At 49.4% G+C, this 27,287-nt stretch overlaps 9 protein-coding genes across 9 annotated transcripts; 4 read left to right on the forward strand and 5 right to left on the reverse strand.

Moving 5' to 3' along the window:
- Positions 1 to 21: 21 nt before the first annotated feature.
- On the forward strand, positions 22 to 1,201 carry N7462_011482 (uncharacterized protein; the record flags this gene model as incomplete). The annotated part of the gene is made up of 2 exons (XM_057083196.1): positions 22 to 118; positions 195 to 1,201. The coding sequence occupies 2 exons, from the start codon at positions 22 to 24 to the stop codon at positions 1,199 to 1,201; spliced, it is 1,104 nt and encodes a 367-aa protein (XP_056927935.1).
- Positions 1,202 to 1,737: 536 nt separating this feature from the next.
- N7462_011483 (uncharacterized protein) lies at positions 1,738 to 3,345 on the reverse strand (the record flags this gene model as incomplete). The annotated part of the gene is made up of 1 exon (XM_057083197.1): positions 1,738 to 3,345. The coding sequence occupies one exon, from the start codon at positions 3,343 to 3,345 to the stop codon at positions 1,738 to 1,740; it is 1,608 nt and encodes a 535-aa protein (XP_056927936.1).
- Positions 3,346 to 5,589: 2,244 nt separating this feature from the next.
- N7462_011484 (uncharacterized protein) lies at positions 5,590 to 6,968 on the forward strand (the record flags this gene model as incomplete). Its single annotated transcript, XM_057083198.1, has 3 exons — positions 5,590 to 5,730; positions 5,803 to 6,074; positions 6,167 to 6,968. 3 exons carry the CDS (start codon positions 5,590 to 5,592, stop codon positions 6,966 to 6,968), a joined length of 1,215 nt encoding a protein of 404 aa, XP_056927937.1.
- Positions 6,969 to 7,472: 504 nt separating this feature from the next.
- Positions 7,473 to 9,353, reverse strand: N7462_011485 (MFS transporter; the record flags this gene model as incomplete). The annotated part of the gene is made up of 7 exons (XM_057083199.1): positions 7,473 to 8,033; positions 8,113 to 8,405; positions 8,467 to 8,847; positions 8,901 to 8,960; positions 9,035 to 9,092; positions 9,177 to 9,197; positions 9,261 to 9,353. The coding sequence occupies 7 exons, from the start codon at positions 9,351 to 9,353 to the stop codon at positions 7,473 to 7,475; spliced, it is 1,467 nt and encodes a 488-aa protein (XP_056927938.1).
- Positions 9,354 to 10,045: 692 nt separating this feature from the next.
- N7462_011486 (uncharacterized protein) lies at positions 10,046 to 12,946 on the reverse strand (the record flags this gene model as incomplete). The annotated part of the gene is made up of 4 exons (XM_057083200.1): positions 10,046 to 10,676; positions 10,746 to 12,043; positions 12,103 to 12,487; positions 12,585 to 12,946. The coding sequence occupies 4 exons, from the start codon at positions 12,944 to 12,946 to the stop codon at positions 10,046 to 10,048; spliced, it is 2,676 nt and encodes an 891-aa protein (XP_056927939.1).
- Positions 12,947 to 18,220: 5,274 nt separating this feature from the next.
- N7462_011487 (uncharacterized protein) lies at positions 18,221 to 19,828 on the forward strand (the record flags this gene model as incomplete). Its single annotated transcript, XM_057083201.1, has 4 exons — positions 18,221 to 18,731; positions 18,785 to 19,011; positions 19,065 to 19,336; positions 19,399 to 19,828. 4 exons carry the CDS (start codon positions 18,221 to 18,223, stop codon positions 19,826 to 19,828), a joined length of 1,440 nt encoding a protein of 479 aa, XP_056927940.1.
- Positions 19,829 to 21,283: 1,455 nt separating this feature from the next.
- On the forward strand, positions 21,284 to 23,559 carry N7462_011488 (uncharacterized protein; the record flags this gene model as incomplete). The annotated part of the gene is made up of 13 exons (XM_057083202.1): positions 21,284 to 21,389; positions 21,446 to 21,526; positions 21,575 to 21,625; positions 21,682 to 21,774; positions 21,910 to 22,098; positions 22,155 to 22,342; positions 22,398 to 22,421; positions 22,471 to 22,498; positions 22,552 to 22,764; positions 22,825 to 22,882; positions 22,938 to 23,069; positions 23,129 to 23,313; positions 23,399 to 23,559. The coding sequence occupies 13 exons, from the start codon at positions 21,284 to 21,286 to the stop codon at positions 23,557 to 23,559; spliced, it is 1,509 nt and encodes a 502-aa protein (XP_056927941.1).
- A 231-nt stretch (positions 23,560 to 23,790) lies between these two features.
- Positions 23,791 to 24,381, reverse strand: N7462_011489 (GNAT family N-acetyltransferase; the record flags this gene model as incomplete). The annotated part of the gene is made up of 1 exon (XM_057083203.1): positions 23,791 to 24,381. The coding sequence occupies one exon, from the start codon at positions 24,379 to 24,381 to the stop codon at positions 23,791 to 23,793; it is 591 nt and encodes a 196-aa protein (XP_056927942.1).
- A 1,233-nt stretch (positions 24,382 to 25,614) lies between these two features.
- On the reverse strand, positions 25,615 to 27,282 carry N7462_011490 (uncharacterized protein; the record flags this gene model as incomplete). Its single annotated transcript, XM_057083204.1, has 1 exon — positions 25,615 to 27,282. One exon carries the CDS (start codon positions 27,280 to 27,282, stop codon positions 25,615 to 25,617), a length of 1,668 nt encoding a protein of 555 aa, XP_056927943.1.
- Between the last annotated feature and the right edge of the window lie 5 nt (positions 27,283 to 27,287).

Here is a 27,287-nt window from a genome sequence, read left to right on the forward strand (position 1 = left end):
CAGTTGGACTGCAAACACACTATGAAGCTAGGGGATGCCGTCAATCTGCTGCCTTGCCATGAGATAGCTTGGGAACAGCCATCTATTGCCAATATCAAGCTTGTCCAGAGGTATTCAGGTATGGATGTCATCTCGACTTGGCCTGAAATGTCACTCCACTGACAAGTGTCATCTGAATATAGTCTCTTTTTTAGATGCGATTGACATGATATATATCGAGAAGCGACTTCCCCCATATCTTAGTGATTTCAGCCAAGTTCTGCTCATCCACGCCATCTACCGCCGCACCTCAGAAGTCCTCGATGAAAGCCGTATGCGACTGTCTACCTGGAGTCCCACATCCAGCATACAAGCCATAGCCACTGAACCCAATCGAGCTCAGAATTGGCCTCCATCTAGCACAGCGGCGTCAAACTGGCGCAACGCGGCCTGTGACTCCCTCGATGTTCTGAACTGGGCGGCCAATAGCAGAGCAGCCGAATCATGCTGGGAAGAGCCAATAATCCTATATCTACATCTTTCGCGCCTGATACTCCTCGCTCCAACTGCTCATTTCCAGACGCTGGCAAAGTTTCCGTCATTGCACACTTTGAAATGGCCCCACACGATCCCTTCAAGCCAACACCATTACGAAAATTCGCGTAGCCATGTCCTCCAATGGGCCATTCGCGATCAGTTCAAGGCCCGACTGTCTGTCGTGCACGCTGGTGCCTTACTATGGCATGTTCGCCGTTTCAGCACCGACAGCCCCATAGAACCATTTAGCATTTACATCGCCACGCTCCTTCTCTGGTCGTACAGCGTTTCGACATGCCCGGTGAGCGGCCCGCCAGCTCCTGCGAGACTGAATCAAAGCTCACAAGACGAGGATGTCGCTCCAGATGATTCTGATAATGAGACTCTCTGGCTTCGCCTTGACCGGCCTTTGGACGATGAACTAGTTCAGACATATATACGTGTTGGGAGCAAGATGTCCGCCCAATTAAAGGGCGTCGGAGATATCTGCAAGCGTGACGCGCCTTTGAAGATTCTGAAGGAGGGTTATAAGTTACTTAACGGGGAAAAATATGCGAGGAGCCCCGGCAACGCTAACACTATCAATCAAGGTACGCCGGGGAAGGAAATACATTGCACGTGGGAGATGAAACGATCCTACGCAGCAACAATCAAGTGTCTGATCGATGCAACTGGCTCCTTGTAGTCTAAGGAATAATAAACGGAGATCCGCAAGTCATAGCTATGATGGGAATGTCAGAGTTGTATAGTCCCAAAACACGAGTATCATGAATGAACAGCGTAATAACGGTAATGGGAAATATGGAAATCTGCAGCCAATTACTGGTAGTTGGCCAATTGAACACAAATGAACCCGAGGAAGACTCTTCAAGGCCTGCATCGAGCTACAGATGATTGACTCCTGGATACACCTCTCTCTATCCCTCTCTATCCCATGGACCAATTTACATTCAATAGAAAATTCACCTCATGGATACTACCCCTCAGATACCTATCAGTCTATCCGTGGCCTGGCAATTTTCCAGCCTGGGAGCGTTGCCTCTCAATTTGAAGTACAAGTTTCCAAAGACTGAAGAGGAAATTCGAGGGACATTAATCCACATCGATCGATTAAAATCGATAGCACAATGGCTACATTATAGAGAATAACTGGCAATTTAGCTAACTCGTCAAGCAAGCTCCTACAGTTTCTCCTGGCACTAACCTACTCCACCAAACCCCTTAGTTTTCCCGCACAAGAGCGTCGTGGCCCTCAGCGTACGCATCAACACGATACTTAGAGAATTCTCGGGCGCCACATCCGCGTTCAAACAGGATATCCAACTCCTCAAACGTCCTCCCTTTGGTTTCAGGCAGCCGAAAATAAGTCCAAACAAAGAATACGAAGGCGCAACCCCCCCAGAAAAAGCCCGTCTTGCCCTTCCAGTCTCCAGCCGTTGGGTTGAGCATGTACGGATTGATGACATTACAGATTATCTGTGAGATGTAGTAGACAATGCGGGCAAGACAGACCGACTTGTTACGCAGCCGTGTCGACGAAGTCTCACTAATTATAGCGTAACAGATCGGACCCACAGTGAGGTAGTATATCAGTAGCCATAGAAGCATCATGGTTGCCTGCGCGTAGTTGCCGCCGACCGAGTCTCCGGCACCCACGGAGACGAAGCCCACCACCATCAAAAGGATCGTGAGCAGACCCAGCCCCCATAGGTAGATATTGCGGCGGCCGAAGGCATGCAGGAGATACCACGAGATGGCGGTGCCGACGAAGGCGAGCGCGAGTCCTCCGACAGACATTTTGAACGAGATCGTGGACGGAAGGCCGGCCTGTTCAAAGAAGTAGGTTGGAGTGCCACCCATCGACGAGCCACAGAACGGCTGAGCGGCAAAGGCCATACAGGCGATCTCTGTGCGGCGAAGATCTACGCCCCGGAAACAATCCCAGTAGCTTGTACCTTGGTCGATCTGCTTCTCCAACTCATTCGTGTGGATCATCATTGCCACGCGCTGTTTCGCCTCGCCATCTGCCTTGAAGCCGAGACGAATCATGCTGCGCTCCGCTGCCGCATAATCCTCTCGTCGGACAAAATACCAAGGGGATTCTGGGGCGAACAGCAGGATCACAAACAATGGAAGAGGCCACACCCATTGGATCGCGAAGGGAATGCGGTATCCCCACTCGGTTGTATATTGGGAGAATCCGGATTGCACTCCGGACGAGATGAGCTGGCCAATCGCCCAGCAAAGGTTCACATAGACCGTCAAATAGCCGCGCAGGGCCAGCGGGCAGACCTCGGACGCATACGCGGGAGCCATGGTCGCAAAGACGCCCCAGGGGATACCGCACAAGAATTCACCGACGAGGAGGACCGGCAAGCTGGTTGCAAAGAAGGGGATGAAGATGAATGCGGTGATGAGCACCAAGCTGGCAAGGAGAACCTTGCCGTAGCCGAACCGATGGGTGAAATAGCCATTGGCAAAGGCTCCGACGATGGTGCCTACCGAGACCGCGTTGCTGAGGCCATTTTGCCAGGACGCCGTGATCTGGTAACTATCGCTGCTCGCGATATACGTGCCGTAGTGTTTGGTGAAGGCTGGCTGAGCGAAGAAGGAGGACATCAGGACAATGTCGTAACCCTCCATTATGATGCATGTGGAGAGCAAGATCGACCACATCGCTGCTTTGGGGTACTTGCGAATAGCTTGCCCGAAGGTATATTGATGCTCCGCTGCGGCGGCTTGTTTCGCGAGATCGGACTTAGTATAATCGTCATGAGCTTCGTGTTCTATATGAGACACTTCCTCGTCGGTTTTTTCATTGGCAGCCATGGTTGGGTGCTTGTAGGAGTATGAAAGTGGAGTTGGGTTCTGCAAAATCTTGGGAGAATGGGTCATTCACTGCCGTGCACGAGGAGGTGATCTACATACAGTCTTCTAAGAGATCTCGTCAGTCTCTACCCCGCAAGTATCTCCAATGTCACGAACCGGGTCCTCACAGGATCTCCATTGTCCTTTTATTGATCCTTGGAGGTTACCATAGAGCTCTCCGGGATAGATTGACCCATCCGGCTCTCAGCAGGTGCGTCTGGACCAATACGGCTCGGGACGGTAGGCCTCATTCATGGCTACCCCTCCGGACTGCTAGCCTTGGGAGAGTCGCGTGGCTTTTGAGTTCCGACGGGGTAACTTTGATCTGGGCTTCTCCTGGTCTCGCAGACTCTAAGTTGCCATTCCTGCTGATTCACGCGACGGAAACAAGAAAATAGCCTGATATTGATCACTCGCATTGTGATCGTACTGGTCAAAAGTCGTTGCGAGAATTATGGACGATGTATCTTTAGTCATGAATCTTACACAGGCGTTTGAACAGGCTATCGTGATGTCATTTGGTTGGCCAGCTCCCGCTATTGACGGTTTTTATGATCTAGGGTTAAATTTATGTTCCTAGTCAGGATACAAACCCCCTATTCGGGCCATAGCAGACAACGATATTACCCTATCTGGATAGAAGCTAATATTGCCATCATACTAGAGATACAATTTATAATGAAACTGATCTGATGGTCCTCTAGTTAGCGAGATATTATAAAAAGGCGATTTTGCCACGAGATAGTTCTCTCCTAGCTCTAATTGTCTCGTTGGTATCCGGCTTCATATTATACTCACTTAGCATTGCCTTCAATATTATACAAACAGTCAGCAACTCAGTCTCCCATCGACCATATGTGAACAATATGCTGAATGAAATGATCAAATATCCGGGATCATTGCAACGCAACAGGCGCGAGACCGTTGCCAAAGTTTAGCAGGACAAGCTGGTGATACAAAAGCAGATGAAAGAGGTAGAGCACCTAACTGGGGAGTCATATAGGCTGGAGAGCATCTCAAGACAGGTGAATCGAATGCTAACGACTTGGTAATGCGAGCATTTATGCAACATTCGTTCTTAAACATGTATGCTGCCACCAAAACGTTCATGGAGCAACTCTCTCGAACAAGACAAAGATCAACGAAAACGATAATGTAAAGGATCTGAGTCAGCTACCCGGGCTTGATATGACGGACGATCCCTGGACAGGTAAAACTTTCACGAAAAGCTCTCCCATAGCGGAGATGGTAGAATTAATATTCACAGTTTTCCGACTTGTACACAAATGCGGAATCTTCCCTGGCATGAGCGGGGACAATCAACTGATATTTGTCCGTTTAATACGTTTTCACACCTCTCATAGATGTCGAGTCTAGTTAGAATTATTGTCTTCCTTATGGTCGATCATAAGTATGAACCAGATTTCAGGTATAAGAATCCTGTGTAAGGGGAAAGATAGGAAGAAAACACGCAAAGACAAGTCCAGGAAATCTATGAAGTCTAATCCCAGCTCTCTTCAATGAGAAAATGGCCTACCCGACTGTGTTATGGTTAGAATCTTGCCCGCTCCGGCGGGGGCATGACTGGGTGACGGAGAAGCATGCTCCATCCACTCTGCTTGGTATCCGAGACCTAGAACAGTCAGCCCTAGTCAGTTCTCTCCGACAATTTGATCCTCACGGCCGAGGATTTACTCCACGCCCCGCCCCGGATTCCGTTCTCCCCCGGGGCGCATTGTCCCGGCAATGGTCAACGCCACCTTTGCCAAGGGCGTTCGTCAGAATGCACTTGTCTCGGTTCAGTCATCTCCAGGTCACTCAAATCTCATAGAAATCTCACGTCTAACTATGCGCTCCTTTATTCCTGCATCCCCTCCACTTTAGACTTTTAATTCTCAACGGCGGCGCGGGGGGGGGGTGAAGAATCCATGCGGGGCCCCACAAAATGCGGTCCCGGGGGAACTTGGTCAGAGGAAAATATTAAAGGCCATCAAAGACAAGCGAAGGTGTGAATATCTCGAGCACAGCCTTTCGGATTCTATCTCAACTATGATGATCACTGGAAGATACCTCGCGGTCCTATTTGGGTTCGTACCCTTCCTCGTCTCGGGGAAAACCCAACTCATGAAACGAGAGTTGGACGGTTCCGCGTCATGGGTATACCTTGGGGAAAATACAGGGGCACCGCAACATCTTGCTTCGGGAATGCTTTACGGTCTTCCAGACAACGAGACGCAAATCCCAGACCACTTCTTGGCAGACATTGGATTCTGGAATTTGCGAACGGGTGGAGCCCAGCTACCGTCCGGCTGTCGAGGATGGACTTATAGTTATGATGACTTTCTGGTAAGTGATGGATCCTAACGAGATCGAAATGGCGGACGATTGCCGGACTGACCTGGTCAAAACTGGATACAGTGCCGAATGGAATCGGCCATGCATAATTATCGCACCGCAAGACGCTTTGGGGCAAATGTGCAGATTTTGCTCCATGACCTCTGGGGAATCGATGGATACGATTCCGTTGCAGCAATCCCGACTCCTGGCGACAACGGTGACTGGACCTCCTATAATGATTTCCTCTCCGCGATTTTTCAAATATTCCAAGCCAATGATGTGATTGACGGGATTTACTTCGATATCACCAACGAAATCGATAACACTCTTTATTATGAAAGAGGCATGGATCGGTACTTGGATGTCTGGGGTCTGACATACCATCGAGTAGCGTAGGTCAATCCATCTCTCATGACATGGAGCGATACTAAAAATGCAACTTTAGCAACGAATTTCCAAATGGAAAATCGGTCGGGCCATCATTTGGTCATCTCCCTGACCGTGGCGCCGCCGATTGGTACTCAGGCTGGGCCAGCTTCATCAAGTCGAACAACAGCATTCCAGAGTGGATGACGATGCACTTTCTTGAAGCTGATGGGGATCTGGTCACTTCCATCTCGGCCTTTGATGGGTTTCTGAGCAATGCTAGCATCTCTTACGACAACCCGTATGTGCTGAACGAATATGGCAACATTGACCAACAAGTTCCCTCCGGAGCGGCTTGGAATATTGCGCAGATGGAGCGTAATGGCGCTTTTGGCCTGCGTTCCAACTGGCGTGGTGATTATGAACTTCACGACTACCTGGCTAATCTCATTGGAAAAACGGACGTTTACCCCAACTACGACATCAACGATGCGGATTACTGGCCTTGCCGAGAATACCCGGTCTACCAATACTATTATCAAAATATGACCGGCTATCGAGTTCGCACCAAATCCACCGATGACACCCTGGGCGACTCGTACGTTGTGGTTGGTGACGATCGCGTCCGTATTCTCACCGGTGTTCGTCCATCAACCGGCACTTGGGGCATTGTGCTCTCTGGTCTCAGTGCGGTTGGTCTACCGGAGAATGGTCAGTTGCCGATCCAGACATGGCGATTTGACAGTGGGGACCTGTATACCGAGATCGATGGCCCCACTAACCTAGATTACTATACGCACGAGTATACGGATGACACCTTGTATTTTGTGATCGCGCAGGATGACGCAAATGTGGCCTATGCGTTCGAGTTTGCCATTTAATTGTATGAATCGTGGCCACAAGGAACCGCATTGCTGATGCATGCAGTATCTCCCAGGTATTTGTCAATTACCTCTGGATTTGTTGTTCAATTGGCATTCTTGCCCAAGAATCTTCTCAGGCGTGCCATGTGTTATATATAGCTTATTGCGCAATTGAGCAAGCTTTTCTCTACCTGCGATCTTAATCATGTCGCCTAGATGCAACAGTTCATATCGTCAAAGACAACGGGGCGTTGGATACACGATCGAGAAATGCCAGAAAGGATCCATGATATATACACTGCAGACAGGGACACAACAGACGCAGTAACAATAAGTTTAATTATGTGCGTTTGAAAGAGAAAAGATTCCTATGGAGACTAGCTCATAGTCGCCACTATTTTCTCAAAAATACTAGACTAGCTAGATTACCAAGGTGAAAATTTCCCGAAAGTTTAGAAAGCTTTTGTATAAGGTCACCCAAAGTATCTTGTGAATACATTTCGTGCAACTCATGACCAGCAATCATGCATTTTGCCCTTCATCACGGCGACCGCGTTTGATTGGTGAAGCTCCAAACAGTCCAAAAAGAACCGCCGTCATGCCACACAGAATCCCCAGAACCAGTGTCATTCCACTCCATCCAGTGTGTATGCGCATACCCCCGGCCAGGATAGGCCCCAAGAGCTGGCCCGCCGCAAAAGCCATATTGAAAAGTGCATAAGCCTGGCCAACAGGGCTTTCCTTACCAAAGGCACCGGGATACTGGGCTTCGTAGTCGCCGACTGCCTGAGATACCTCCGTCATGGAGACTACTTCAATGACCACGGTAGCGAGACCCTGGATAAACATGAGCGTGATCAAGAGCGTGATGTCGGTCTTGGTGTTGTGTTGGACAAGTCGTAGCAGGATCCAAGCAACGGCGGCCACTGTAAATGCAACTGCGCCTGGGACGCGGGCACCGACTCGATTGATTAATTTCCCGGCATACACACCCGCAAAACTTGGGACGGATGATGCCACGAAGATTAGACCGGCACCACTGGACGACCAGTGAAATTTGTCCATGACGTACAGTGGGAGAACCTATTAGTAATTTAGTCAGATGAAAAACTCCCTCTGTCGAACCGACGACCCAAGGGAAGAAAGGGGGGTGATTCTTTACCGTCTCTAGTGCTGAAAACATAACAGCTATGACAATAGTTGCAAGTAAGGCAAGGGGCAGCCGAGGCGATCGCAAAAGATCAAGAACAGTCGCACGCCGCTCACGGTTCTCTGGGGCCGCCTGTTCCACGCAAGGGCTGTTCGATCTCAAAAGAGGTCCCCCTTCATCGACAAGATGTTGCACAGCAGCAGAATACCCCGAGCTCGCGTCGTCTCTCGAGAACGTGCCGTAAGGATTACTTCGCGCATCGCCACCAGTAGAGAATAAGCTAGACTTATCATGACGGTGGGCGGCTGGCACTCCGTTAGCACGAGTCCGATTCCACCCTACACCTAGCAAGACTCCCAGACTTACCTGGCGCCTCGATCATTGCAAAACGTAGCACGACATCCACGACAATCAGCCCTGCCGGAATCGCAAAGGTCCCATGAAACCCCAACCGCTCATACATCACGCCTCCAATGGTCGGGCCCAGCAAAAACCCCCAGGTCAGCGCGATAGTGGTGTGTCCCATGGCCTCGCTCACCCGTTCTGGTGGGACATTGTCCGCCAGAATTGCCAGTCCCACGACCCACACTGCCGCCGCCGACAGGCCTTGTAGGGCGCGGGCGACGACGAGCAGCGCCAGCGACCTTGCCACCACAAACAGAGCTGTCGAAGCGCCTAGCGCGATGAGTCCGATCACGAATGGCAGCCGGCGCAATCCGGACCGGTCTGCGAAGTACCCGAAAAGAGCTGTTGCGATTAGCTCGTTACACAGCAGGATAGGACATGTGGGAAGGATATACGGGACCCGATGAGGAGAGTTGCGCCATAGACGGCGAGAAACACGGAGACCCAGGACTGTGCTGTTGAAACAGTTAGAGAGACAGGGTTGTGGGAATTGCGAAATGGAGTGGAGGGGGCTGGAGGGTGTTACTACCATCTTCTGGGCGGGCACCGGCTCGGTCAACCAGTGCGATTGGGATGATTGGGACGATCTAGAAGTGGACGTCAGTTTTGTATGGATACTTGGGAAAGAGTGCTCAAGAGTGTTATGAGATGGGGTCGAGGTATTTACGCACCATCCCGTAGATAAAGACATCCTAGTATTAACAGTCAGCGGTTGGAGAAACGGGCGGAGCGAGTTTTAGAAATCGACCATGTACCGTGAAAATTGCAATCGAGACCACCACAACGATAAAGGTCTCTGAGGAGCGGAAGTCGTGAAGCCATGGCCTCTGCGGTGATTGTGTCTCCATCGCCGCCAAGGTTGGTAGTCGAGTTGCTAAAAGAGAAGTTGGACGAGGCGAGGGGAAGGCGAGTATAGCGGGGCGTGCATGAACGATGATCGCCCGATCTGCTCGGGGCTGGGGGCGCCTGATCGGGCCTCGTCGGGGACTCGATTGGGTAGCCGCTTGCAGGCTGTTCGGAAGACAACATACATCCGTCGATTGGTGGGGCGTATTATTCGTCGAATCGCAGGTCTGGCCCGAATCTGCAGCGTGGTTTGGTGTTGGCTATTGGCCTGATTGTATCTGTATGTGATGGTAAGAAGCCCCACAACAGGCATATTGCTGCTCGATCCGAAGAGAATTGCTCACAATCGAAAAATTCTATCATGTATCTCTCTGAAAAGGGAGAAAAGGACTAAATGACTGCGGGTTGATTTCCAAATGTGTGCAAAATGTCGAGAGTTGATCATTAATAACTATAGACACCTCCAAATATGCAAAATCCCGATATATACAAAAAAAGAAAATTCAGCCCATATGTGCCCGTGCGCCGATGCTGGTCAGAGTCTTGAGGAAAAAAAGCTTCCGTAAGAGTCCGTAATCATACAAAAAAAAAGATAAATGTGGTATATAGAGATGCCTGTCGCCCAAGAAAGAAAGAATGAGGCGGCACAGGTATTGGTGGTGTGCCTTTTTTGGAGGGGCGTTTATGTGCTGGCCTAGTGGTGATTTTTCATGGGATCGACACCGCCAGGCCACGACTCATGCGGCTTCTGCGGTGCCGAGGGGTTGAACTCGTACCGGTACCAGTTGTCGGTCACCCACCAGGTGGCCGAACGAGCGGCTTCCCGCACCCAGTCAGCGGCTTCTTCGCCATATTCCGACTTGACGGCGTCCCGGAGAGGGCCAAGGTCAAACGACTTAATGGCCTTCTCCTCGCGGGGATCCTTCTTGGTGTCTGTAAAGCGCCATTCGGCTTCCGGAACGAGGGGGACAATCAAGCGGAATGGCTTGTCGGCGGAACGCATGGCCACCATGGAGCCACCGGTGTTCATGACGGTGAAGTGGTAATAGTCGGTTTTGTCGTTGCGGGTGATGATGGGGCGGATGATCGACTGTCCCTCGTACAGAGGAAGAAGGTCGTTAACGGCGCGAGTGCTAACCTCATCGAGGGAGCCCGAGGTGCGGAGAAGATCGAGGATAGTCGGCAGAATCTGGACGGAAGAGACGGAGGAGTTGACTTGGATCGGGGGGATGTTGGGGTTGGCAAAGACCAAAGGAACGTGGAAGTTGGTAACGAGAGGATTATCATAGGGAGTCACGTTGCCGTCCTCGAGGAGCGACAGGCCGCTATTTTGGTTATTAGCATAGGTTTCACAGAGTTTTCTGGATGGGTGAATAGGCAGGGTGTTAACTTACTGGTCACCCGTCATGACAATCAGGGTCTCGTTGGCAACACCAGTCTCCTCCAGGATGTTCAAGAAGGTCTCGTACCACCGGTCGTTGACCCCGATGGTGTTCAGGTAGCGATTCAAGCCATCATTCTTCCCACCGAAGGCGTTCGTCTGGGAGCCAATAAGATCCTCGTAGATTTTACCGGGGGTATCCCAAGGATGGTGGGTAACACCAGTCAAGTGGGTTAAGAAGAGACGTTCATGATCGCGCTCAGCCTTGGTGATAGCGTTCCGGAAGTAGCTGGCGAGCGCAGAATCGGGATAGCCCCAGAAGTTGAATTTTTCCTCGGTCCAGGTCGTGTCATTCGCGTGCTCCGCATCGATCGATTCGACGGTGACGATATTCTCGGGCTTGTATCCCAGAGCAGGGGTGAGCAAGTTCTGCTTGTCATAGGCATCCGTGATGGACTGCATGAACGCCGAGCGCCAGGGCCAATTCGTGAAGTCGTCGCTCTTGCTGTTGTTTGTCTTGGCACTCAGGACATCGAGGACCTGCGGCAAGCAAGGCTGGTAGATGTGGTGTTCGAATTCGTGATTGAAATCTACCACCAAGGGTGAAAGACCGCAGGTAGTCGCCTCGATACTCTTCAGGGTGAATGTTCCGCCAGTGTAGGAGTCTTCGGCGCGAATACCGCCGTAGGGTTTGATAGTGTGGTTTCGGTTGAATCCAGATGGGGCCCCAGTCAGGCGCTCAGCGGTGACAGTTAGGTTGGCCAGGCGCTGTTCGACATCCTTGGGAATCTTATCGTTCTTGAATGACTTCTTGATACGCTCATAGATGTAGGAGTTGTTGCGTAGCGGGAAAACATCGTACCGAGTGCTCTCCATCTTGAATAGGAAGATATGCTTGATTTTAACATCGCCGCCGTTCAGCACTTGACGCAGAGGCTCAATCACATCGTTGTGAAGGTTGGAAATGTGAAGAGGATCTTCGGTCGAATTATAGTGAGAATGGATGTTTTGTCCACTGGGGGTCTTTTCCCAGTCCCGGAATCCCGGCCAAGTTCCCTCGGGGAACCAATCAAATTCCGGAACAGCCGTCAGGGCAGTGGTCTTGCCATCCAAAGTGTGGTCTTTGAACAATTTGGCGAGCTTAGTCTCCGAGTCGACACCAGTGAAGGGCGTGATGATGACGGTCTGAGACAAGAACCAGTAGGATTCGTTCGAGGGGCGAAGCAGTCGCAGGAAGAAGATGAATGCAGTTGGGAAAATCACGAGGGCCCGCTTCAACCAAATCTTCCACCGTCTTGTGTGTTGCTGCTGCTCACTCTGCAGACTCGTTATTTCCGGGGGTGCTCGAGCAAAGGAGCGGAGTTTGAGACATCCTTGTCTTCCTCATCGTAATCGGTCAATGGCACTGGCTCGTAGGCCTTCATTTGAGAATTCATCTTGGCGGCCAGCTTGCTGCCCTTGCCAAATCGGTTGAGCAGGGACGTGACCACCGGCACCACCGACTTAAACATGGCCCGAAGGACGGATCCCCAGGTTGCGATGATTCCTTCCACGCCGCGATACAGCCAAGGGGTGGCCAGTGCAGCTGCTATCACATATAGTACCTCCACGATAACAAGACCAGTCAATCCGGTGAGCATGGTGTTGATGGAGGCCGGGTCCTTGTTGAAGCCGCCAGCTTGTCGCCAGTGGATCTCGGCGCCAGTGAGGAAAAAGAACGAGGTATTCGCGGCAGCCATGCCAGAGAGGATGAGACTAAAAAGAGAAATTCTCGAGTCAGCGCCGTTGTTCGGTGTCGTCCCAAACTCCCAGTCTTCCATTGGCGTTGCAAGGAGTCTATCAAAACGCTTACCTGGCAAGAATCACGGCTGTCGCGCCGAGCATACGCACCCATCGCCGCTCCCAGGTACGCGTGAGGGCAAACGCCACCAGCAAGAACAAGGCATCTTGGACGAAGAATGTCGAGCCCCAGAGAAGCAGTTTGCGTGTTGGGACGGAATCGCTATGAGCATAGATATGGAGGGATTTGGCGCAGACCACCGTGACGGTCAAGAAGCTGAACCAAAACTTGCGGGATAGATCCCAAGTGAAGGCTGCTTGCAGGCCTCGAGCGGGCAGTGTGCAGCAGAAGAACTTCAGGTACCCGAGAGCCGGGTGGCTCGCCCTCTGGGAACCAGATTGGCCGTCCCATGGCGCATTGGACTGTCGCAACATACTTGCGGCGGTATGGATGAGATGTGTTCACGTCGACATGGGAAAATCGGGTGGTCGGGCGGTGTCTCGCGCGTCCTAGGGAGGGCGGGAAGGGAAATCGAAAGGCGATCTGCGATGTATAGAGGTCTGGATGAACGAGAGACACAGCCGAAACCCCTTCATAAGACGTACGAAATAAATCGCAAATCGTTCGGCGGCGTCGGGTAGGGGACCTGCCAATATTAATAACAGGCGAAACAATAAATAGAATATGGGGAAGGCCAGCGGCCAATCGCCCCGACTGGTCTCACAGGCGCCCGACCACTTGTCCCAGAAGAGTGTAGCAGACGGTGTTGGGTGGGCTGGCATGGGCTTGGATGGGCATAGATGGGCATGGTCACGGTGGAGCGACATCCACCGCTGCCCACCGACGTCCACCGATGGCCGCTGGTCCAGGGTTTCATCCAGAGTCCGGCTCGTCTGTTGTGAGGGTCATGCGGGCTTTTACCCAAACGAGCGCGACTGTGGGGGGCGCTAGGCTGGAACAGGGTCCATCTGGGGCCCGTCCCGCCCGTTATGATTGGCTCTGTCGGGGCCCGGGAGGCCCTTAAAGTTCCAGCTCGAGGGCCTGCCAGTCTGCCAGTTGGGGCAGGGGCGAAATCCGACGCGCTGTTGACCAACAAAAAAGCGTCCCTGGCTTAAAAGACCCCCAAAAGGACCCAAACGATCCCAGCTCTTCCGTGCAACCCGGGCCTCAATTGGCTCTGAGGCCCCGCGCGAACAGCCTAAGAGGTCCCTCTTCGTGTAAGAAAAAGACCTTTTTTGAGACCTTTTTTTTCCCTGCTTCTTCGTTGCCTTCTGGAGACCAAGCAGCATCCGAGCCTCCGTGTCTTGTGCTCCACCTGCACTCTCACCACTCGCTCTGGACATCACAACGTGGCGGTCCAAGGTGGGCAGTGGTGCAGATGGTTTCCAGCAATATTATGAGCACTGCCCTTATGCTTGGCATTATTATTCATAGATTTCGCCCCCCTTCCCTTCACATCATTGAGGTCATTGCAGCCAGCAATGAGGCTCTATACTTCCTTGGCGCGGATGAAGGGGCTGTGGTAAAATATCGTGTAAAACTGCCAGGCTGATCGTGTTGGACACGGACAACAGGCTCCAGGCCAGAGGTTTCCATGCATACAGTATAGTGTGCTTTCGCCTCTCGTCTGAACGTCGATTATCATTGGGGTACAGGATCCGAGCGGTCCCAACGACCCCGCGTCCTCTCGTCATTGTAACCAGGAACCGTGCGAGGCGCCCAGCAGGGTCCAAACTCTGACGTGAGTCGCTCTGCAAGTCCGAGTTAGGTGCCAATTATAACTCGGCTGGCTGTGGTGTTGCAGTTGTTGGTCACCGACTCTTTCGTTTTTTTTTTTGCATCATAAACGCGCCGAAAGGGGGACTGGGAGCGAGGTGCGTCCTTTTCGTGAAGGATGTATACCCTTTCCCCCACCCCCTTATTCTACTGTAGGGTCTCATTATTAGCACAGCATCACAGTTTCCCTTGACGGGATGCCCGATGCTCCATTGCTCAGCTATTGGGGGACAACACATTCGCTCTCCGCGGAAGACTCCGGCCAGAGGATGCGGCGAATTCTCTTTGCAAGTGGGTAGGCATGAAAATAGTGCCTGCACCGAAGTGGGCAGAGACTCCGTCGATAGTCGCGCTCGACGGGCGCACCGGACCGCGCTGAGGGGGCAGACCACACAGGCACGAGATCAGCTACTGGAAAAGGGGTGCGGCTCAAAGCCCGAGGCTAGGATATGTTTCAAGTCCGATCGCATATTTGATTATGTCTTAATTGGCTGGTTTAGATTGGTCTTGGCGGGTGATTTCAGTGGGTCGGAAAACCACCGAGCCCACACTTAATTTTTGGCCCGCCATGAGATCAATCGATAGACAGCCCAAAAGGCAATGTTTGAGTATCGGTATGACTTCAGGATGTATGCACAGTCGCAGTCAGTCAATGTAGCTAGGACAGGCTACCGGGCGGAGTTCTATACTATAATAGATCATCATCATCATCATCAGCAGCATAGGGAGGCGGAGCAACGGGCGATTCCCAGTCGGCTCCAAATCCATTCCCGATGGGCGCAGCGTTTCCGTCGTCTCCGTTCTAGCGCGGGAAGAAGGTTTTCTACCCGGGCCACAATGCGGGTGAACCGCCCCCATCTTGGCATTCAGGGCCAAACAGTTGTCAGATGCAGGATTCTCGTGTTCGGTTTTGAGGTCCAGCAGTGGGACAAGACCCTGAATGTCAAGGGGACCCAGAAACCAAACCAGTCGTCTTGGCTCCCAAGGCTTAGCCATGTTGCGGCGAAAGGAAGACTAGAAAATTCCTTCCTGCAGGCAGGTGGAGAGCCAGAATGGGGGAAGCTTCTTGGCTGCCAAGAAGATGAAGCAAGTCAAGGGAACCGGGATTTTGACCAGATTGGAACGGAAAGCTGAGTGATCTCCAGTCCGACCTTGCGAGGCATTTTTTCTCATTCTGCCTGTCGACAGAAGAGTACTCCGTCCTCAAAACCATGTAAATTGGTCAGACGATAGATTATCCTCACAATGCGCCTCCTAAAGACATTTCGCCGGACGAGGAAAATGAATTGAACCTCCACGCAATAGAATCGGAAAGATCTCCGAATAGGGTGGATAAAATGAGCTTGATCGGATCAACTCGGTCACGAGCCCGTCTTCGCAAACCCTTCTTTTTACGCTAAACGACTTATGCCGATCCGACAGTGGGTTTCCAGAACCAGGTGTGGGAGCTGTGTTCCGAGCCTTGGGTAACACACCCGACTACGACGTTGTCTCAGACGACCCCCTCAGAAGGTTCGGTGCTGAACGATACAGTTCAAGCATAGTACTCCAGGTCGTCTTGTAGACCAACCTCGTTGTGTCGCGCATACTTACAGTCTCATCGCAGCGGCGTTCAGCTACTTTTAATGTGTTAAGAGATCAAAAGCCACAACATATATACTCCGTAACGTGACCATGAGTGATGTCTCATTCAGACTCCGAGCCGTTTATTTGCCGGTAATCCCGCATGCCTGTTCTTTTCGCCTTCGTGATGTTTTTTGATTGTTCCTTGGATTAATAAGAGGGAAGTCCGGGGGTTTGCCATTGGGTAGAGAGGAGAAAAGGCTAAAAAAAAAAATGAAAAGCAACAAGAAATCGCAAGCCCATTCAAAAATCGCCACACATGACTCCTCTGTCCATCATACCGTGTATTTGGACAGAAGGTCCCGAGGACCATGAGCTGCTTTGCAGGGTCATCTGAATAGTCTATCAAAGAGGGTCTCGTACCGACGGTCCTTGCTGGCAGTCCGACCCTTGATACAGTTGATCTCTAGCAACATCGCCTCTTGAATTCGGTTGAGACGAGAAATCTCGTGGTCTCTACCTCCTCATGAGCCTGTGCTGACTCCATATTTGAGGATCTCAACGCTAAATGCATAAAGAGGTTACCATCCTTGATCCGATCAAGCCCGTCGTTGACCTCCTTAACTCGTTGAAAGAGTTCATCGACGCGCTCTATTAAAAATAGCTGATTCCTCCTGGAGGCCTTCGCGTTGCTCAAAGATCTCCTCGATCTCCTCAGGTGTAAGTTTCTTAGCCGGCGACGAGCCGCGCTATCCTCTATCTCCTCGAGACGTAAAGAGCAGGCTTTCCCACGCCAGTTGCAATTACCGCACCGTGGTGTGTCATTTTCACGAACATAATGAACAAAGGGGCCTCCGGTAGCTCTGCAGTATCGACAAGGTTCCGCCTCTTTCATGCCCACCTTTTGAATTGTAGCAGCCTCAACTCGGGCATCTGTAGTGTCAATTTCTCCCATGAGTGCGGTTGAAGTGAAGAGCACGGCATAATGAAAGTGCAAAATAGGCTCCCACAAGGTCGTCTTCTAGGCGAGGCGCTCGAGAAGAGGGGACTCAGGCAATGTACCAGGTGCCGCAGCCCGGAACGGGTACCTGCTAATAATGCAGCCCATCGACCAGCTGAAATAAGATATGTCCCGACACCAACTCAACCCGACCCTCGCGAGGTTTGAAGCCAACCCTCATGCGGGTGACCCTCAGCGACCCTCGTTTTCATAAATTTTTGCCGCTTTTTCTAACAATGTCATATAGATTCGATGAGTGATCTAAATAATTCATAATTTCTTTCTATTTGGTCCTATTTGACATCATCAAATTCTCTATAAAAAAATAAGAATAAAAAAAATTGCAAAAAAAGAAAGCTGACCAGACCCGGGCTCGATCCGAGGACCTTGTCGGTGTTAACGACATGTGATAACCAACTACACCATCCGGCCACTTGTTGTGTAGAATGTTGTGTCATATTGTGTCTCATAAGCAAAGTTCTTCATTTTGACTTACTCGTCTTAGCAAGCCATGTCACTCCCCACTCAATATCATCCAATATTCGCAGAATTGATATCTGCCAAGAAGGAGAAGCCAGAATACCGCAAAGACCCACATGTCCCTCTGTGCGTCCCGCGATTACATAAACACTCGATTCTTCAGTCCCTCATTTACTAATCTAAGTAGCGCCTACAAACCCTTCACAAAAAAGTCAAGGAATTTAGTGGATTCCGTAGAAACTTCTTACTCAGTAAGCCCGGCTGAATATAGTTAGAATTGTGATTTTGCCCACATTTGCCCGGAATCACACCTCTTTCAGAACTGCAAAGATTGGGAACTTGAGGCTAATTAGAATCAGCCAGATCTACGAATAATTAGAGAGGATCTTGGCAGGAAAAGCTTGTTAATCAGTGTCAGGATTGGCCGTAATATTAGTAGTGCAAAGCGCAACAAATATTTGGAAGTAGCAGGGTAATAAAGCCTTCATTCCTTCCTATATTCATACCTTTATTCCTTCCTTATTACACACCACCAACCAACTGTAAGGTAGTAAGTATTGTAAGGAGAGAACAGTGGAAACAGAATATAGCTCTTGTCAAGTGAACCGAAACAAAACGAGATTGAATCATATAAAATTATCAGTGTCACTGAACGAAGCCCAGGAATACAGGCAGCATCGAAGTCAGATGCAACCTGTCACGTAACCAAAATACCATGGTAATCACCAATACAGTCGCAACGGATCCGCCCGATAACGCACTAATCCAGATACGGCTAGACCCCGACCATGGGTGCCTATGAGAGTGAGTGCCAGTGCTTCCTTCCATCCATCCTTCATCTCTCTTTTATTTCAATTTACACAGCGCGGCATCTTCTTGCTCCTTCATTATGGAAAATCCACGGATGCTTTTGGCCAGAAGCCTTCCCCATCTAATCAAAATTGGAGGGACCACCGAGCCCTCGGTGTCCGGAGAGCGGCTTTGCGCGAGCTACATGCACCTATGGCCCGATTTTCTAGCCCAAGTGCGTGCTGCTTGCAACTCATTGAGTTTCACCAGTGATATTAGTCTTACAGACTCACCCGAGGGTGACTTCTACTTCGTGGGTAGTGGGGTTGGCCTCACTACTCGGTTCACTCGCCATATATCCGACCCCGTTGCGAAAGCTCTATCTGTCTCGAATCTACCGTTAAAGTTCGGTGATATACAGGCAATCAAGGAGACCCCTATTGTTATCCCCGATATTACCTTAGCAATTTTTGACACTGGGGTTCCCTTAAGTTCTCATACAGCCACACTGATTGCTGCTGGAGAACTAAAAACGTGGTGGACTGTCGACCTCGAGGAATTCACGGTAAGGTCTGATTTAGAGACACGAACATACCTAGAACCATATATCGGTATGTTTTCAAATTATATATTTACAAATCGAACGTTTCTAATAATACTACAGGACAAGTTGTCTCGTATATGCGAAGATTCCATCTTCGTTATGGTTTCCTTTCAACTTACAAGTCTACCGTGTTTGTTAAAAGAGAGGATGATTTCTGTTTTCATCTCTCTATGCCGATCAACAAGGAGTCCACAAACCCATCCCTGAGAGAATGCTTCGCGGGATTTGCAGCTATCGCTGCCCAAAACCCGGACTATGAGGAAGTAGAGCAAGTCGATACAAGACTAGTAAGTCTGTCCGCTCTCCTATAATTTGTACGAATGCTGACTAGTAAATCCAGCTCCGCTCATCGAGAGCACCCGGTGTTGTCTCCTCCTTCCGAACCTCTGGATACCGCAGTAGATTTAGCGACCCCACCAATCCACTTGTATCCATCAATAATATTACTACAGAGTCGATCGTTATTGGCTCCAACGGGGTCGCAACCTGCCTTGTGGAATGCATTGAACTTCTTTCTTCCCCTCGGTTAGGACACAAGAAAGCAGTCTTTGAGGTGGAATATGGTGGAATGCGATATATTGCGAAATGCTGGTCTCGTGATCAAGATGAGAGGTAATTCTTAAGACGTCTATCCCTAGCGAGCAGAATGCTGACATGAACTCTCGGAAATACAGCGCTGCTAATGAATTCGCGGTGTATGAACGACTACACCAGCGTCAGCCAACTGGATCTGAGTTCTTTACCCGTCTCGTGTTCTCTGGAGAAATAATCTGCTCGACGCACTTCCCTGAAGGCCGGATCCTTCTTCTGGAGAAGGTTCCCGGGAAGCAGCTGTTTGGAATCTGGAATACCCTGTCATTTGCGGAGAAGGCACACATCTATAGCCAATGCAGCAGCGCTATTCAAATGCTCCGATCGATCTCTATTCGGCTAGTAGACTCCGGGAAGCACAACGTTCTGTATGATCGACAAAGTGGGAAGGTCACACTGGTTGACTTTGAGGCAGTTGTGGACCTTAGCGGGCAGGCCTGGACGTCTCTTAAACCCGAGCTTCCTTCAATCTTTGGAGTTAGCGGGATGTCCGAGTTCATTCATGGTGGATGATTAGGGTGCTCGCCTCATCTCGCTCCCGTTTCGCTTTGAAATCAAAACGGTACTAACAAAGTCTACTTTCTCTTAATCGCTGACGATTATCCTATTTGCTGATTATTTGTTTGGTGCTTCAGAGATGAAGAGATAGGTGAGGAATTTATAATATACCTTAGTCTGAAAATGACCTGAATTATCAAACATATATTTAGATAGCAAGATCGATACTGTATATATGTGGAACTAAAACTTTACCAACTAGCTAGACCGGAGCATATAATAGGTCATGCGTTCAGCAAGTAAGCACCGTATCTACATTGTAATTTGATTTACATCGTATACAGAGTAGTTAGTAGGCTCAGCTTGAGCTAATGCTTCCTTTTGTCTTTCATAACGTAGTCTGCAGACCAATGAGGACGGTACAACTTTCGTAGAATTGTCGGGACTCGCATTCAAACCAGAAGATAACGGTCAAGGAGAAGCGACACATACCTTTTTCTAATTGGGTCATTTTCTGGAAGTCGTATCTAAAGATTCCGACCGGTAATTCAAGACGACACCAGGCCAATGATATCGACGTTTAGCGTACTCCAAAGAAACATGGAAGTTGAATATTTGTTTGAAAGGTATTCGAGGATAGAACTTAAAACTGTAACTCAAAAACGAGATTTGGTACTTAGTATAGGCCAAAATAGCGTCATACATGGATTCAACGAGCTCCTTCCTTCCATAGATGTATCTGGACCTACATGCCCGAGACTTCCGTGAATTAGATAGATTACTCCGAAGACCATTCGCGCGAATAAGAAGCTCATCACAAACACAAGAATCTACAGAGTAAGCACGCTGAATTCTCTTTACATTAAGCATACTCCAGGCTAGTCACTAATGAGACTGAAGAATGGCCCCAATTGCGCACAGCGTCGCCCATGTTGCCCATAGCGCCAAGAGCCTAGACAAATAAGAAGGAAATGAAGGTCTTATTACCCTGCACGAGCTACTCCCAAATATCTGTTGCGCTTCGCACTGCCAATATTCTCGTCGATTTTGACACTGATTGGCGGGCTTTTCAGCCAAGATCCTTCCTAATAGTTCGTAGATCTGGTGGATTCTAATGAGTCTCAAGGTTCCAAACTTTAAGTGATAAAAATAGTGCAGTCCCGGGCAAATGTGCTCAAAATCACAATGTTAACTATATTCCGTGTCTGCGCGCTGATCCGTACCCCGCCTCCCCTTTCCAATTACTAACTCGGCGAACCCGGTGAAATTGCCCAGAATGACCGATGGGGAGTGATAGAAGCTGCACAATGGCCGATAAAAAGCGAATATGGTATGCTACTCCTATTCTTATGAAAGGGACTTGCGACCGGGATTTCATTGCAACCTCCCCCCGCCCCCGGCCTCTCCTTTCCCCTCCTCTCACGCTTGCACTCACTCCTCACATGTTGAATTGTGCTCGTACTCAGCACCATGGGCGTACCCGACATTACCACCGAGGTTCCGAAAACAGACATGTCTGATGGCCCTGGGATGATCAAGGTTCAGAATGAAGATGAGTTGCGTCTGGCTCAGATGGGTGAGTTCTGTAGCAGAATTGTGCGATGAAGACGAATCTCTGACAAGGAGGGCCAGGCCACAAACAAGAGCTCGTTCGCCATTTTTCTGTTTGGAGTCTAATTGGCCTGGCGGCGAACTGCACCATTTCATGGACCGGTAGGATCAGTAAATTCTTCTTTCCATATAACTTCTGATACGGTCTAGGTCTTGGATTGGGTTTAATCACCGATATCAATGCTGGTGGCCCTGGCGCTGGTAGGAGTTGGCCTATTCTTTCACGCACCTAATCTTAATATTGACGACGTGGGTAGTTATCTATGGCTTCACCCTCGTTTTTATCCTCCAGTCATTTGTCGGAGCATCTTTAGCTGAATTTGTGTCCGCGTACCCGACCGAGGGGGGATGTACCATTGGATTGCTGCGATCGCCCCACGCCGCTATAACAGTCTTTTGAGCTTTGCCACGGGGTGGTGCACGGTTTTTGGATGTGAGGATACTGTGTCTGAAGAGTCTTCGAGATTGAACCCTAACAGCCGTAGGGATTTTCACAACCGCCTCTACTAACCTAATCTATGCGACCACGGTTATGGCATTGATTGCATTATATCACGAAGATCTGGTGATCCAACCGTGGATGACATTTGTTGCGTATCAAATCTTGAATATAATCACATCAGGTATCATCATGTTCGGGAACCGATTCATCCCAGCTATCAACAAATTTTCTTGTAAGTCAGACATTCGAACTACCTTCATGCCTGCCCTGATATGTTTCGAAATTTAGTGGTTTATTTGCAGCTGGCTTGGTTTATCACAATGGTGACTGTCGCTGCATCGGCACCTGTCCATAATGACAGCAAGTTCGTGTTTCGAACTTGGATTAATAATACTGGATGGGATAATAATGTCATCTGTTTCATCACGGGCCTTGTCAACCCGCTGTATTCCCTTGGAGGGTTGGATGGAATTTCGGTATGCTCCAGGCTTGATTGGATACAACAATGGTAGTGATGCTAATTATGTACAGCATATTACAGAGGAAATGCCGAATGTTAGTCTGAAATCGCGTTATACGAGTTTCAAACTGACTTTATTCACAGCCTGGCAGAAACGCGCCTTTGGGGCTTGGTATGAGACCTTTAATCACAAGATTTCCAGTTATACTTGCTGACCAGGCTCAGCTATTACAATGTCAATTGCTTTTGTGACTGGCATCACATATCTAATCAGTCTGATGTTTTCCGTCCAAAATTACAGCTCATTGGCAGATACTCAAACTGGACTTCCCCTGGCTGAAATCTTCTATCAAGCAACATCGACAAAAGGAGGAGCTTTCGGGCTCGTCTTTATAATCTGGATAGCATTGGGACCTTGCGTAATCGGTTCTCAACTTAGTTGGTTCCCCCTTTTTGCAACACATGACGGAAAATAAACAAAGACTTACAATGATTTAGGTACTGGTAGGGTTTTCTGGGCATTCGCTCGTGACGAAGGTCTACCATTATCGCGAATGTATGTTATATTTCGTGTCAAAGGTAACTCACAACGAAGCTGACTTTCATTCAAGCTGGGCCCGTATCCACCCTAAACTCGGAGCGCCATTCAATGCACAGCTTTGTGTTGGTGTGATTATCGCTCTACTAGGGTGTATCTATCTAGGTTCCAGTACCGCATTCAACTCCATGATGAGCTCTGCTGTGTATGCATTTTTACAAGATCTGCTTTACTCCCATCTCAACTAGGCTAACTCATACTCAGGACGATCAATAACCTCGCATACATCGTCCCAATACTAACTAATGTACTTCTCTGTCGTCGTACAATGCATCGTGGACCTTTTGCAATGAATCAGGTCTTGGGAATGACAGTGAATATCGTCTCAGTGCTCTGGCTTATCTTCGCCATTGTGTTCTTTTCCTTCCCATACGAAATGCCCGCAACAGGTGAGTTAGTATATGGCTTTTGCTTTGCTCAATTAGAGGAACGTGTCTTTTCTCAACATAAAATACTGACATGTGTATCCTATAGCATCAAATATGAACTATACCTGCGTTGTAGTGGGAGGTTTTCTACTCATCGAGCTTGTGTGGTGGATTATTGCGGGCAAGAAATACTCCCAAACGGTACAGAGAGCCCGAGAGGAACAGACTGCGGCAGTAATAGTTGATGAAGTCCGGCGGAAAGATTGAAATATCATGATTAGCACTTTATCTGACATACATAACTTGGTGGCAACATATATCGTTCGCATTCACTTCCCACGCCAGCTCGGAATGAATTAATTTTCATTCTATGGAGAGCTCTCCGGGTGTCAATTGGTCACAGAATATTGGAGATAGACAGTATCAATCCTAAAATAGGTTCTCAGTAGGTGATCAATCAAGATACGCCGCCCGTACAGCGACTATTTCTCGGATGGCTTACCAATGACCCCTTTTAAACCCAACGCTCTTCAAGCGACCGGACTCCTTCAAGCCACGCTCGATGTACCAATTTCTGAGTCTCTCGCCTCCATCTCTGCCCTCTGGATCAACAGCCATCACGGCAATGACATTTCTGACCTGACTGATAACCGTTGCCGATCGTGACTCAGTCGCATCGTCCGACCCAGCTTCAGCTACTGCTTCCTCGCAATAGTGGCGGACTTTACCTATTCTCACAAGATCAAGCAAATTGTTGAGAAGATTCGATCCGATGGACTTCGAATGATGGTCCGGATGTACGAAAAGACTCAGTTCGACAGTAGGTGCATAGGAGACCAGATGCCCGCGGAATGGACTGAACGACGCATAGCCAAGGACCATATCCAAGCCCCCTTCCTGTTTGCGATCAGGGTCTATGGCGACAATATAGGGTAAGCCCTGGTTCTTCAAATCGTTCCATTTTTTGATGTACGTTGGCAAGGGCGGCGGCGTCCTCATGAAGGTAAGAGAGGTGTGAAGAATGTAATGGCTGTTGATCTCGCGGATCTGAGGTAAATCCTCAAGTCTGGCGGGACGGTATAGACTCATCTAGTTCATTTGATCTGGGGAATAGTTGGTGTGTCGCTAGTTTGAAGAAAGCATTATGTGTCACTCAGCAATGCCAGGATCGACGGTGACTCGGTGCTGAACGTGACAGGCCCGTGCGTACCAAACTTCGGTCTAATTGATTGGATCCATCTGGCGAGACATATCCGACGACCGCGGGAAAAAATTATCAGATTTGCTCCATTAATCCGCCATCCACTCTGTGATATGCAGCTGCATCAGGTACAGGGCCTAGAGACTCACAAGATGAAGCTTGGCCCCGACCATCCCGACACACTAAGTAGAATGGCCGACCTCGCGTCGACATATAAACACTAGGGTCGATGGGAGAAGGCGACAGAGGAGATGTACCAGAAAGCACTGACAGGCTAAAAGAAAGTCTTCGGTCCAGATATCTCTATGACCCAAGAATTTGTAGAGGAATCATATGCTCTCATAACTATAGATCCACTCGTCGTAGAAAATTATCATTTTATTCCGATCTATTCTTGAGTCGGCTCAGTACTCTCGACGTATAACGGTTGCAATTGTGTGATCAGTCAAGCTGAGCCTATAGTGCGGCTCAAACAGAGAGCTTATGCTGTGAAGCAGATCTCCTAGGAACAACGCATGAGTCGCCAAGTCAGATACAGAGATCTATTACGGGCTTACAAGGAGATCTATGGGATTTTCGTCCCTCGTGCATATGGTGTAATCTTACATAGCCGGGTACCGAAAGATACGAAGTGCATTTTACTGCTCCATCCAATTCAACGCGGACTTCTATATGACGTATCGGCGCTAAGGACAGGCCGATAAGTCTAGAAAAGCCAACGGAAGGGTTTATTGGTCAAGCCAATTTCGAGAATGGCTGTTAACTAGGCTGGAGAAGAAAATTTTCACATGAAACCCGCTTCTATTGCGAGCATTCATATCACAATGATTCCAACTCGAGGGATGGTACAGTTACGATGTGCTTATAGTTGCAGCACCCCGGCATCAACTGGTAACGCATGTCTCAACCAACTACAGAACAATTTACCTGATGCCTAGTCCGGAATTTACAAATGAAATACTACGGGAATGGACACTCAAGGTGAAAATATCAATACTGTTAATAATGACAATCGGATTAGGTCCCAACCTCTGAAACAATCTCTGTACACAATACAAATTCAATGAGCTTGAAAAGCAATAAAGACAGTCTATCGTGCGAGTTCTTTTCACTGAAAATTCTCACGGTGTTGGCTGGTGGGCATCAGGCTTAGGGTGGTTTTGGCGCCGCCGTTTCTCGTCCGGGGTTGGTTTGCTGTGCACTTCTCTGTCTGCATGGGGATCAAAGCCAAATCCAATGAGTCCCGAAGGAGGTGCATTTCCAAGATCATAGCTTTCATGGCGCCTTTTTCCAGGAACAGCTGATTTTGGTGACTGCTCCAACTTTGTGGCAGAAGTCTGTTGGAAAAATGTTTTCATCGGCTCCATCCCTGGGACTGCGAGGGTCATTGGATCTATTGTTGTGGATGAAGGGCTGGTCAATAAAGCGATAGAAGTTGACGGTAAAAGGGCGGGTACTGGACGTATCTCGGAGATTGTAATGGCCGGCTGATTCATCGTTTCTGACACTGGTTCCACCCGAGCGACAGACCCGGGATTTATGAACAGGGATGTAGAATCCGATGTTGGGCTTTCAAGGGCCGATGGATCTATGATCCCCGAAAAGAACTCGTCCAAATGGTTCGTCAAAGCTGACTGAGAAGCTATCACGCCTGGAGCAGAGACTCCAGAAATTGACAGATCTGCCAGTGGCGGTCCCTGTTGGCTTTCAGCATTTGAGGAAACTGAAGTGGATGCTGAAGTTGACGACATGCTAGCTCGCAAAGGGTCGGGCACCGAGATATTCGATGACGGCTGCTCTGGAACCACTGCTTCTGAAGACCGCGATATAGATGATGAAGTTATATTCGGCTGCATGGACATAAGCGTTGGAACCGAAGCTGATCTCGTGAAAGTAGGCTGCTCTACGGGCAGATTCTTCTGCCGCCCCTCTGTTAATGCAACAGCAGAGGTCGGCTGGATAGCGGATGCGCTCATCTCGGGATTCACTGCTGGTGCATATAAACCAATGCCCGTGAAAGATTCCTCCAGTCCAGGAACAGTTGACATCAACTGGGTGATAGTGGCAAGTGTTGATTCATCTACTTGAGGTTCATTTTGTGTAGCGAGAGGCGCTGTAGAGGCCGCCGCGGAGACAGCCACAGAAGCTGCAGAGGCTGCAGAGGCTGCGCAAGCGGCAGAAGCTTCAAGACTAGTAAAATTCACCTTCGCTTTAGCCCAGAGATTAGTCAGATCTTCTGTCACTGCTTGCAATTTCCGGACTGAGTCTTGAAGGTTTTTGATTGGGACGGTGAATTCATAATTGGCCACCGTGTGCTGGGTGCGAGAGACACGTTTTTCTATGCCAAGATGTCGGGTTGTATTTTGCCCTAAATTCTTGTAGTTTTTGCCTGCTAAAGAGATCCAGTTGGGAACGAGGCGCAATCGAGCTCTCTCAGACAGAAAGAATTCACCTGTCTCTGAGCGTTGAAATGCAATCCAAGCATACGCATCTCGAAACTGACCCTTGCGCTCGGCTCCTTGCCAAAACACGGACCTTTCTCTCTGCATCGCTTTTCTGTCGTCCTTTTCTGCGATCTGAATGATTGTATCGAAACTTGAAATGGTTGGGTAAATATCGGGTCCGTGCAGAGACCGTAGTGGCTGGTCGAATTCGTTCGTGAAACCCATGATTGGAATTCCGTCGATGACTTGCTTTTGATCGATGCCATCAGCAAGAGTCACACTGGAATTTCTCGACCGCCTGCCTGTATCGAAACCCGAGTCGTCAAGGGCTGATCGGGGAAGCATGAGGG

This window comes from Penicillium macrosclerotiorum, assembly GCF_028827735.1.
Source record: "Penicillium macrosclerotiorum strain IBT 26536 chromosome Unknown utg000012l_segment0_segment0, whole genome shotgun sequence".
In the NCBI taxonomy this organism is placed as follows: Eukaryota; Fungi; Ascomycota; class Eurotiomycetes; order Eurotiales; family Aspergillaceae; genus Penicillium; species Penicillium macrosclerotiorum.